This window comes from Lathamus discolor, chromosome 2, assembly GCF_037157495.1.
Source record: "Lathamus discolor isolate bLatDis1 chromosome 2, bLatDis1.hap1, whole genome shotgun sequence".
In the NCBI taxonomy this organism is placed as follows: Eukaryota; Metazoa; Chordata; class Aves; order Psittaciformes; family Psittacidae; genus Lathamus; species Lathamus discolor.
Genome location: NC_088885.1, coordinates 51,685,748 through 51,697,300, shown reverse-complemented (window position 1 = coordinate 51,697,300; position 11,553 = coordinate 51,685,748). Strand labels below are relative to the sequence as shown.

Here is an 11,553-nt window from a genome sequence, read left to right as displayed (position 1 = left end):
CCCCTCGGCTGTACAGGCAGCGGCTGTCTGAAAACGGAGGGGAACTGCTGAAAATCCGACGAAATACAGTGGATGCCAACGTTTTGCAGGCAGCCATCCCCGCGCTGGAAGAACATGAGGGATGCAAACCCTCCCTGGGCTTCCCCCACTGCCCTGGGCATTTCGGCTTCCCAGTACCTCGGGGTTTGTTGCTTTTTCCGACTATGGAGAAAAGCTGGAAGGAAGGAGGGTTTGCTCGGAAGAGCGGCAGGACCGGCCCCGGAGCCTGCCCGCTGCGGGCAGGGGTCGGCCGGCCGCTCCCTCCCTCCCTCCCTCCCAGGTTGTCATCCCGCTTTTAAACTTCTCGATGCCAAAAGAACGGAGAGGGGGCTGCCCCGGGATGCGGGGGGGGGCTGTTCCCGCACACTCGCCTGTTTGCAGGAGGGAAAAATAAATGTATTTCCAATGGGTGAGCCTCGGTGAAACTACGCGTGGAGTGTAGAGAAAAAAATGCCTGGCTGGGGAGCGGCGAGGTGACTTTTGCAAGCACCAGGGCTGAAAGGAGAGGGCAAAGCAAAGAAGCAAACGAAGCCAAATCCCCGTTTTCAAGCCACGTCTCCCGGTGACCCACAGTGGTTCCCGGGGAAAAGCCCCCGCACGCTGTGATATCGCTGGCGGGGCGCCCGCAGACCGGCGAGAAAACGTGTTGCTGGGGAATGTTTCTGCAGAGATTGGGCTCCCAGATAAAAATAACCTTGGGAAACAGGGAATATGTATATATAAAGATCATTCAGATTTCCTCGGTTAGGTATCAGATCACCCCCCCGACCTCCCTCCGCTGCCTCTGCATACCTGAGGTGCCGGATTATTGTCAGAGGACAGGCAGATGCAGTAATTGTTTTGTACAGCTTTGTTTATCTCCTGCTTTGGAGTTTATCTCCAGTGTTCTCCTCCTTGTCCTATGCAGGGTCTAAATATCCCCTGCCAAGGAGAGGGATAACGAATGGGAAGGCTAACGCGGTACCGGCAGAGCGGGCAGGTACCGCGGGGCTCCCGGAGGTCTGAAGTTTTTCTCGGTAACACCGGTCCGCCCGGGAGCGAAATATTTGAAGTGCAGCACCTTGAACACGTTTAATTATGGGGTAGTAGCAAAGCGAGAGCTTCCAAGTAATTAGAAAATACTTCTTGGGAGACAGGCTAATCGCTTTTCATGGGGCGCTTGAAGAAATTAACCTCTAGGTGCTTGTTTGAGCAAAACAACTTTGGATCAGGTAGCGCTGGTCTTCGCTGATGGACCCGACCCGCCGCGAAATACAAAGGAAAGGGAGGAATACATTTAAAGCAAAATTAAAATGGAAGAGTAAAGAGGAAGGAAACGGAAAAGGAAAAGAAGGAACAGAAAAGGAGGAGAAGAAGGTGAAAAAGAAGAAAAGGAGAGGAAGGACTCGCTGTCCCTTTCCAGCAGGGCGGGAGAGGTCCATGTCACCGCAGGGAAGCCTCCTCCAAATAAAAGTGTCACTTAGCGGGGAAAAACAGGGCTCAGAGTGCTGCTGCCACCGGAGCGAAGCCGCCCCTGCCCGGCCCTCCGCGGGCCGAGCAGCACCTCACCGTGCGCCCCGTCGGGGCGGTGACACCCGTCGGGCCCCGAGAAGGGATAACGGGTGGCTGCGGGGGGAGGGCCCCCTTCCCTCCTCCTTATCTCCCTCCCTGCGGGCCCCGCGGAGAATCCGCGCCCCCCGAGGCAGCTCAGCCCCACATCCCTTCGGCCATCCAGCCGCACTTTGGTCCCTAATTTTATTCCGGGAGGAGGGTTCTCTTAAAGACAAAAGGCAAAACAGCACCGGCAGCTTTCCAGTCCCCAAGAAGAGGGGATGTGGGGGGGTCTGGAGTGTGACGGGCAGGAGGTTTGGGGGGGGGGGGGGGGAGGTAAGCACGGCGTTCCTGGAGATCAAAGCCTCCTGTCCGGCTGCGGGAAGGACGAGTCAATTACCGCCGCTGCGGAAGCCGAACCGCGCCGCGGGGAGGGGACGCTCCGGGCAGCCCGCAGGCACCGGGCCGGGCCCTGTATCCCCCGTGCCGCCCCCCACCCCAACCTCCCGACCCCCTTTGTATCGCCGCCGCTCGCTTAATGTTATTTATGCATTTCAGCAAGGAATTATGGGATGCCGCCCCCCCCCCCCCCCCCCCCCCCGGTAGACAGAGGGGCAATTAAACCCCGATAATCCAGCGGTGGGGGGTACTGAAGTGGGGGGCGCTGTGCACCCCGCGGCGGGGCTCCCCCCTCCCCGCTGCCCCCCGCGCATCCCCGCTGCGGCCGGGCCCGGCTCGGGGAGGGGGGAGGGGCGTGTGCGCTGTCACTTACCGGAGCCCCGCGCACCACGTGTGCGCATGCCCGCTTTATCATTGGCCCGAGGCACGTGTCGAAGTGCCCGGGCCGGCGACGTCACCGGCGGGGGCCCCGTTAAAACCTAAAGGACAACAATCCGGGCTGGAAGTGTCCGGGCGCGGCGGCGGCTGCGGCGGCGCGGCGCGGCGCGGAGCAGGGCGGGCGGGCGGCAGGGCGGCAGGGCGGGACGCCCCCCACCCGCGGCGGCCCCCGCATGTGCGGGCGCGGGGCGGCGCGGGGCGGCGCGGGGCGAGGCGCTGCCGGCCGGAGCCCCGCGGGGCGCCGCTCACCGCCCTGCCCTCCGCGGGACACCACCGGCTGCTGAGAGCCCGCCTCCAGCCCGCCCCGGCACCGGACCTCGGCTTCTTTTGATCGCCTTAGCACCCCCGGTCCGTCGCACCCCCGGTCGCTGTTATTATTGTTCATAATAACATTTTCCTCCTCGGATGAGGCGCGGCGGCGGTGGCCGGGGGAGAAGGCGGCAGCGCGCCGCGGGACCGAGCGGCTGAGCGGCGGCAGGAGGCGGCGAGCGGCGGGCGGGAGGACCGGAGCCCGTGTGTTTTCATTTTCGGCCAAGTTGGAACTGGTGGAGGCTCGGCTGCTGGCTTGGGGGTCTCCTGGGTTTGCTTCGCTCCAATTCTTGTGGGTTTTTTTTTTTTTTTCCCTTTTTATTGCTATTCAAATTTTAATTTTTATTTTTTTTTTTGTTTCTTTTTTTTCTTTGCAAACTCTGGATTTTGAATGCCGGGCTCGGCCAGGAGAAGCGAAAGCAAATAGACACCTGTGCGTGCGTGTACATATATATATACATATATATATTAAAACAAAACAAAAAAAAAAGATTAAAATAAAGAACAACCGACTGCAGCAGCACCGACAAAACGCTCCAGGCAGCCGCCCGGCCGGCGGCGGGGCGGGCGGCGGAGCCGTCGGCGGGGCCGGCCAGCAGCATGGAGGAGGGCGGCCGGAGCCCCCGGGAGGAGGCGGCCGAGCCGCAGGAGTCCGGCGGCGACGCGGAGCCCGGCGGCGGCGGGCGGCGAGGGCTGCTGCTCCCCCCCGGCGACCCTCCGCACCCGCACCCGCACCGCATCACCAACTTCTTCATCGACAACATCCTGCGGCCCGAGTTCGGGCGGAGGAAAGAAGCGGGCGGCCCCGGCGGAGAGCCCCGCCGGCCCGGCGCGGAAAGCCGCCGCAGCCCCGCCGCGGCGCCGGCCCCCGGGGCTCCGCTCCCCGGCGGCGGGGCGGGCTCGCCGGGCCGGGGGGAGGGCGGCCCCGCCGGGCTGGCCCTGCACGGCGCCGCCAAGAAGGGGGGGGACCCCGCTGCGCTGGAGGCGGCCCTGAAAGCTCGGGGGCTGAGCGGCGGCGACCTGTCGGTGAGCTCGGACTCGGACAGCTCCCAGGCCAGCTCCAACGCCGGGAACCAGCCCATGCTCTGGCCCGCCTGGGTGTACTGCACGCGGTACTCGGACCGGCCCTCCTCAGGTAAGCGCTCCCCGCCCGCCTGCCGATCAGCTCCCGGTTTCCGGCTCCCCGTTCCCGGCTTCCCTCCCCGGGCTCCGGCTGCCTCCGACCAACCGCAGGGCCGGGAGGGCAGCAGGAACAAATCCCGCTCCCCCTTTCCCGCTCCTTCTATCTTACTCCTTCTTTTTTCTCCCTCTCTCCCTCTTTATGCTGGGGAGTGGTGTGTGCTTAAAAGGGCCCTCAAAAGAGGGGAGATGAAGAAGCATCAGTCTGGGGATGTGCGGAGCAGGGGGGACGAGCGGGAGCGGGATAGCTCTACCCTCCCTCGTTCCCTCCCCGCCGCCGCGGAGGAGCTGGGGCCGCCGAGTTCGGGGCATTTCCACCAACTGCCGGGGTTTATCAAAGAGGGAAGGGGGGGGAAAAAGCCGCACACCGCTGGGTTTGGGCTCCCAGCTCAGCCGCCCTGCGAGCTACCGCTCAGGAAAATACCCCCGCGCTGTGTTCTGGGGAGGGAGCGTGGATTTCCACAGGCCTCGCTTTGATCTATTTGTATTTTTGTGTTAGCCAAAAGCAACCCGCGATGGTTTATTTCTCCGAAGGAGGCCTCGGAGCGGCCGCCGTTTCGTTTCTTTCTTTTAATTTCCCCCCATGTGCTGTAGATGAGCTCGGTAGGGGCCGGGGGACATTTCCAAGAGCCGGGGAACTTCTTCGGCAGGGTCTCTTGGCAGAGGGCTTGGGCAGAACCTCCTCAAATTATCGATACAACCCTGGGGGAGGAAACAATTAAAAACAAAAAGCCAGGGGGTAAAATGTCCTTCTGCTGCAGCAGCGGTGGCCCCGGCAGACTGCTAAAACCCTCGTTAAAAAGAAGTAGAAACCATTGGGAAAGGCATGGGAAGAGCTGCTCCCAGGGATAAAAAAGATAAATAAACCCGAGGTTTTCCCTTACAAAAGCAGCGAGCTGGGGTTTTCACCCGGAGAGCCGGGCAGCCGGAGGAGGGATTTTAAAGCGAGTTGAAAATCAGTTCGTAAAATCTGAAACCAAACTCTTCCTCAGAGGTAATATTCAGGGTTGAATTGGAATTTACTCCATTGTTCTCCAGTGCTCTCCTTTGTTAATATTTAATTAACATACATCCTCACAATGGCTCGGCCCGGGCAGAAAAGGCTCCTTGTGCTGCCGAGAATAATATTCCCGAGAATAATCCCAGCGATTCGGATCGGGCCGTGCAGCGCCATATGGGCACTGCAGCAAAGCGGCGGGTTTCTCCTCGCAATGTAAACAGGCGGCTGATTTCCATTACTTTTTATTTAATCTCCACCCACAAAATAAACGAAAAGAAAGGAAGATAAAAATGAAGAGGTTTCCTTAAAAAAAAATTAAAATGTTTCCTTAAAAAAGGAAGAAAAGGGTTTATTAAAATAAAAAAAAAGAAGGATTCCTTAAAATATATATAAGTATATATATAAATAACATGCTCAGAGAATAAAATATGGCTCCGTGAGGCTGCCTCTGGTGCAGGCTCCACTTGCCGGGCACGCCGGTATGAAAGAAAGGCGTGTAGATGTTTTTGGGGTGCAGAGGGAGCGGCCGCGGCCGGCTGGGGTTACCATGGGCTAAGGCTCCATTCCCGCCTCCTCCCGAGCATCCCCGGCAGCAAGGGCACAAAGCAGGATTTGTTTTTATTGGGGGGGGGGGGATGGTGTCAGTGGGGTCTATTCTTTCTTAGGGGCTGTGGGGGGGTGTCGGAGCTCGGAGTGACACCCCCCCCCCCCCGCCCATCCAGGCGGGATGGTGCGTGGCGTGGGGCCGCCCGCAGCGGAGCGTGGCGGTGTCGGTGCTTCTCGTCTCTCCCGATCGTAGGTCCCCGGTCCCGCAAACCAAAGAAGAAGAACCCCAACAAGGAGGACAAGCGGCCGCGCACCGCCTTCACCGCCGAGCAGCTGCAGAGACTCAAGGCCGAGTTCCAGACGAACCGGTACCTGACAGAGCAACGGCGGCAAAGCCTGGCCCAAGAGCTCGGGCTCAACGAGTCCCAGATTAAAATCTGGTTCCAGAATAAACGAGCCAAGATCAAGAAGGCGACGGGCAGCAAGAACTCCCTGGCAGTGCACCTCATGGCCCAGGGGCTCTACAACCACTCCACCACGGCGAAAGACGGCAAGTCGGACAGTGAATAGCCAAGGGGAAAGGGGGATGGGGGGGCGAGGGGAGGGAAGAGGGAGGCCGGGGATGTGGGGGGGGAGGGGGGGGGGCGTTTGCAGTCAAAGTTTATACAATGCAATAATTTAATTAAAAAACAAAAAATAAAAAGAAGCGTAAGGGCCAGTGTATAAAGATTATACCAGCATTAATAGTGAAAATATTGTGTATTAGATATAATTCTGCAATATTGTATGTATATATAATTTACAGGTAAGGTGGTGTAAAAATCCAAGATATCTGATTATAAAATATTTTTTTGATTTTTTTTCCTTTTTTTTTTTTTTTTTTTGGTTGGTTTTGGTTTCGGGGGTTTGGGCTGGTTGGTGGTTTGTTTTGCTTTGGTTTCATTGGTTTTGGTTTTTTTTCTCGCTTGTATGGAGATTTTAGACGCTATCTTTATGACTTTTTTTTTTTTAATGCTTAAGTTACATTTTTATAGACTTAAGCGCAGTTTTAATGGACATCGGACACTGTTTTTTGAAATTCAAAAAAAAAAAAAAAAGAAAGAATTAAAACCAACTTTTGCTGAAGTCCAAAGATTTTTATTGCTGCATTTCACACGACTGTGAACTGAATAAATAGTTCTCCTATTTGTTCTATGAGTTTTACCCTTTTTTTTATCACCCTTCCCCTTTTCCTTTTTTTTTTTTTTTTCCTTTTTTTTTTTTTTATTTTTATTTTTGGGATGTGTGCGTCTGGGGCTGGCTTTGGGAATAGACGTGCGGAATTTAATTTAAAAAGAAGAAAATTATATATCAGTAACGATAGGGAAAGAAATCTCAAAGCACCGTCTTGAAACCTGCCCGGGGTCCTTCCCTGAGCCCCTACTCTCTCCTCCCCCCCCGCGAGACCCACGAGCGGGCGTGGATGCGGGATGCAGGGATGAGGTTAGTATCCCTTACTTACACCCTCACTTCCAGGAAAACTTTGGGAACGGGAAAAGTTTAGAACCCCCATCTCCTAAAAGCGGGAGCCGCTCCTGAATGCAGCTCTAACCCGTGGCCGCCCCCCGCGGAGGGGAATCGGGATCAGGATGGGACCCGACTCCCGACCCCGTTTCCCCTCCGCGGGGGACGGCCACTGGATGAGACCCGGTTCCTCTCCGTTATCACCTTCCCGAAGTGTTTAGGAACGTTTTGCCCTCCTCCCAAACTACAGTCAACGTTTTTCCTTTCCCCTTTCCTCTCTCCCTATTCCCATCCCACGGCGCAGTCCCTGGCAGCGCGACGCTTCCTTTCGCCGTGGAGGCGGGTGTTTCTCTCCACGCCCCCATCCTCACCAGACACCTCCTCGCAGTCGGTGTTTTTAGGGGGGCTTCTGTAGTCCGTGCTGCGTTTAACCCCTTGTTTCTCCTGAAGCGCGGTGTCCCCCTCCCCACGGCCCGAGGGGGGTGGGAGTAAGTCGTGTCCTGCGTGGGTATGAGTATGCGTGGGGCGCTGGTTTTGGGGGGGAAACTTCTCGCTTTGCCTTAAAAGCTCTTTATTTTGCAGCTGTAATAGACACACATTGTACATAGTAGTAAACACTTAAAAAAAAATAGGAAATAATCCAACTATAAAATAAAACCTGTAATTTTAAATTCTGTGAATAACCCTCAGCTACTTGGGAGCCAGGATTAAATGACATTGCCTTTTAGCAAGGAAGCAAAGAGGATTTTCCCCCCACCTTCTTCTCTCCAGTTTATAAACCATGTGCATTTTACAACTGCAGTATCAAATATTTATAATGGGATGAAATATGAATGTTTCTATTTACAACTGTGCTCTCAACGTTGTGAACATTCTCGCTGCATTTTCTGTGTTTCAATTCTCGAGGAGTGCATTAAATAATAATAATAAAAACCAACCACAAAACAAACTCGAACCCCAAAATAACCCACTTTATTACAAAAAAAAAAAACAAAACCAGACCGTGTTACTCAGACGTCGCGATGGAGTAGCGCTCTTTGAGACTATATATCCCTATCTTTTTATATAGTCTGTAGGTTGCATTTGCGAGCGCTGGAGCTGGCAGTATCTCGTAGTTTCAGCTTTTTACAGGGGGGTTGAAATTCCGTGGCGGTTTAGGAGAGGTGAATTTGCAGCCAAGCGTTTCATCAGCCTTTTGACTTACTGAAGAAACTTTGGGGGATTCAGTTCTAGCTGAACGAGAGGGCACCCGCCCCCCGCCACTGAGCCCAGCTCCGAGCCACTGCTCGTGTTGAAAAGGACCTGAACACGGAAAAGAGTCTCTCTTGAATCTCACGTACTGTCAACAGGTTTCACCTTCTCAAGACTTTAAAATGCCCGGTGGTGTGATGCTCTGGCAGGCTGCGTTTGGGAAGCCTCTGTTTGTTAAACACAGAAACCTGGAGCTCGGGAGGAGAGGTGAGGATGATCCCTGGTGCCACGCTAGGAAAACAAGCACCCTGTAAAACACTTGGCATCCCCGGGAAATGACGGTACCACGGTTTTAGGGTGGGCTGGACAAAAATAAAACTGCTGCAACAAAGGGCACAGGAGCTCTGAAATAGTTCAGCCCGTTTTCCGCAGGCAGGAGGAGCGGGGGCGAGGGACAGAGCTGCACCCGCAGGGCCGGCTCCTGCCGCAGGGAAAGGAGGAAAGTGGGGGTATTTTGTTCATTTAACGCTGCTGCTTTGCAATATTTTCTGCAAGGAACACAATTCTGCAGGAGCAGGGATGATGCTGGGACACTGCACCGAGGGCTTCACCTGCTTGGGGAAGTGGGGGCCGGCAGCGAGGGACGCTCCCTGGTTTCCTTCTCAAAGCAGGCTTTATTTTCCCAGCGTTTTGGGTTAACGTACTTTTGAGGAGATTATTTTTATGTTATTATTATTGTTTTCTGACCACCTCCACTAATGGAGGCAGGTCTCCCGAGGGAGAAAATCAGTGGCGGTGGGCACTAAAGAGGAGTTTTAAATCGGGATTTAAAACCAGCTCGGCGTTTCCGATGGGACAAACCGGTACCGTGTGTGTGTTACACACCGGCGGGTCAGTCCCAAGGAGACTCTAAGATTCTGTTTTAAGAAGTCACTAACCCTGCACCGGGGAAATTCTGACTCTGCTCCTCAGTGTGCGGTTTCAACCCTTGTCCTCCCCCGGCCTGCAAGAAGCACTGGGAAGAGAAAACACATGTGCGACACCAGCAGGAAGATGCATTTAGTTTTAGGTTAAAAAAAAAAAACCCTAATAAAAATAGTAGGGGAAACTGCTCTAAGTTAGTTCAGTCTCTGCAGCAAGGGCAGAAAAAATCTCGCTGCTCCCTGGATTTCATCCAGACTAGAATACAAAATGTTTGCCGTTGTAGAGCGGTGCCTTCAGCTGGGAGCAGGGAATGGCTCGCATGGGCCACACTCCTCACCTGCCTCCGGTGGTTCTGGGGGCAAAGCTTCCACAAGAAGAGGCCCGTGGCTCGGCTCCTCCTCTCACCCCGTTTGGAGCCGCTTTGGCTCCGGCGCAGCGCCCAGGCTGCGCTCCCACGCCCGGGCAGCGGCTCCCCGCCGGCTCGGGAAGTACAGCACGGTGAAGTTAGCCCTCGTCCATTTAAGATTTAAAATCAATTTAACCGAAAGAGGAGCCGCACAAGCGCCTCTTGCGATGTGAGCAAAGCAGCACCACCGCGCTGCAGCAGCCGGGCTGGGGGTTATCTCGTTTCTTCTTTCGGAAAGGCAAACCCAGAACCCCAAACCGCCCAAGCCCCGAAGCTCCCCCAAAGCTCCCCCCCCACCAAAGCCGGGGCAGGGCTGGCCCTGAAGTCACCCACCGCCTGGCAGGAATTTTTTCCTGGCAGGCAGCTTTCTGCAGGCTCCTTCTCCTCCAGCCAGCGCTGCGGAGTCCCATTAAAAAATAAAACAAACTAAACCCCCAACCAACCCAGGGAAGTATTCGAAGGCCGAGCAGAAACACATCTGCACCCTCCCGGCGCCAACCAGCCCCTCCGTGTAATTAATTAAGTGTATTTTTTCCCCGTAGCTCTGGTCAATAAGCATCTGAGCACTAAGGTTTAGTGAAGGTGTTCCTCCGCTCCCCTGCCTGTTAACGCGGTATATCGCACAGACGATGTACAAACCCATACCCAGGCACTATGTATGCAAATGCCCGCGCCATTTATTGTGAAATGCATATCGGAGTTAGAGGGGGAAACTATTTAGCCAGCTCGGGTTTGTGGAAAAAAAAAAAAAGAAGAAGTAATTCTGTATCCCGCTGATTTAATATCCGACCTCCACATTCAATCCCCGCCCATGCAGCTATCAAAAGTACCCCTGGGATGTTTGGATATCATCTCCAAACTAACATCTGTGATTATGAAACGCTCAGAGGGGGAAGGTTAATAACAATTTGTTTCAAAGGGCCGCGACTCGATTTTATAAACAAATTCGTGTTGCCTTAAAAACAAACAGACAAACAAATGAAGCCGAAGCCGGCAGCCCCGGGCGCGGGCTGTAACAGGCTGCTCGGGGCAGGATTCGTGCCGGTTCCCGCGTGGATGAGGCCGCAGCAGCCCGGGACGGGACCAGGGATCGAGGAGGGTGCGGGGGAAGAGGTTTGGGCTGCGACAGCCGGGGATGCTCCGTAGCAGCCGTGGCTCTGGCGGAAACGCACCCAGACACGTTTGGGGACCTGAAGACAGTCCCGGGTTTATTTGGCAGGCTGTCGGGACGGTCCCTGACAGCAGAGCTGGGCTCTGGGGCGCTGGGGTGGGGAGATCCATGTCCTAGGCTTTCCCCCGCTCCTCACCCACACTAGCCTTGCAGCTAAACGCAGCGCTAGACCGTCCTCAGCCTGCTCTGTAGCATATTTGGGACCCCATGTAAACTCAGGCAATGCTGCCGGCCAGAGCCTAGCCCCAGCTTCGGGAATAAGCGGCCTGAAGGAGCCCGGGCAGGAGGAGAAGCCGGAGCCGGCAGCTCCACCGAGACCCACGCCGGCAGCCTGCGGCCCGTCCCTCTCTGCCGCCCGTCCCTCCCTGCCGCCCGTCCCTCCCTGCTGCCCGTCCCTGCCTGCTGCCCGTCCCTCCCTGCCCACATTTACCCCCCTCATTTCCTCTCGCCCACCGTCTCCTCGACCTGGAAAGAAATTTAAATTTGGCGTTTGACACATTTTAAGGTCTTAAAAAAAAAAAAAAAAAAAAAAGGAAGAAAAGAAGAGACACGGGCACACACGCGCCGGGGCGATCCGCCTCTGCCGCGGGGCCGTGCGTGGGAACCGACGTGAGCGGCGGCGCAGCCCACTCCCGGCGTGTCTCCGGGGCTTTCCCTGCCGGGGGGGAGTTGACAGCCCTCGCCCCCTCCGGTTCCTATAGCAGGACAGCGGCGGGGGAAGGGCCCCGTGACCCGTGTCCCCGGCGGGCCTCTGGTACCGCTGCCTTAGGATGGACGAGAAGGGCCGCCCGGGTCAGCCCGGGCCGGGGGGGGGGGGGGGGGGGGGTTGCGGCCGATTGCACCAGCCCTGTAATTTCATGGGGAAAGAGGGAATAAAAGATATTTTCTCCTCCTGAAGGTTTTTCCCAAAGCCTGGCC

The 11,553-nt window shown here is 55.9% G+C and overlaps 1 protein-coding gene across 1 annotated transcript; it reads left to right on the top strand.

The window, feature by feature from the left end:
- The first annotated feature begins 3,229 nt into the window (after positions 1-3,229).
- Positions 3,230-6,010, top strand: EN2 (engrailed homeobox 2). Its single transcript, XM_065669259.1, has 2 exons — positions 3,230-3,850; positions 5,694-6,010. Exons 1-2 carry the CDS (start codon positions 3,316-3,318, stop codon positions 6,008-6,010), a joined length of 852 nt encoding a protein of 283 aa, XP_065525331.1. The 5' UTR covers positions 3,230-3,315.
- Positions 6,011-11,553: the final 5,543 nt, after the last annotated feature.

Bases quoted from the DNA above. Each gene is read 5' to 3' on its own strand.
- EN2 (XM_065669259.1), top strand. From the start codon at position 3,316: ATGGAGGAGGGCGGCCGGAGCCCCCGGGAGGAGGCGGCCGAGCCGCAG. The intron at 3,851-5,693 runs GTAAGCGCTCCC...TCCCGATCGTAG, and splicing joins CTCGGACCGGCCCTCCTCAG to GTCCCCGGTCCCGCAAACCA.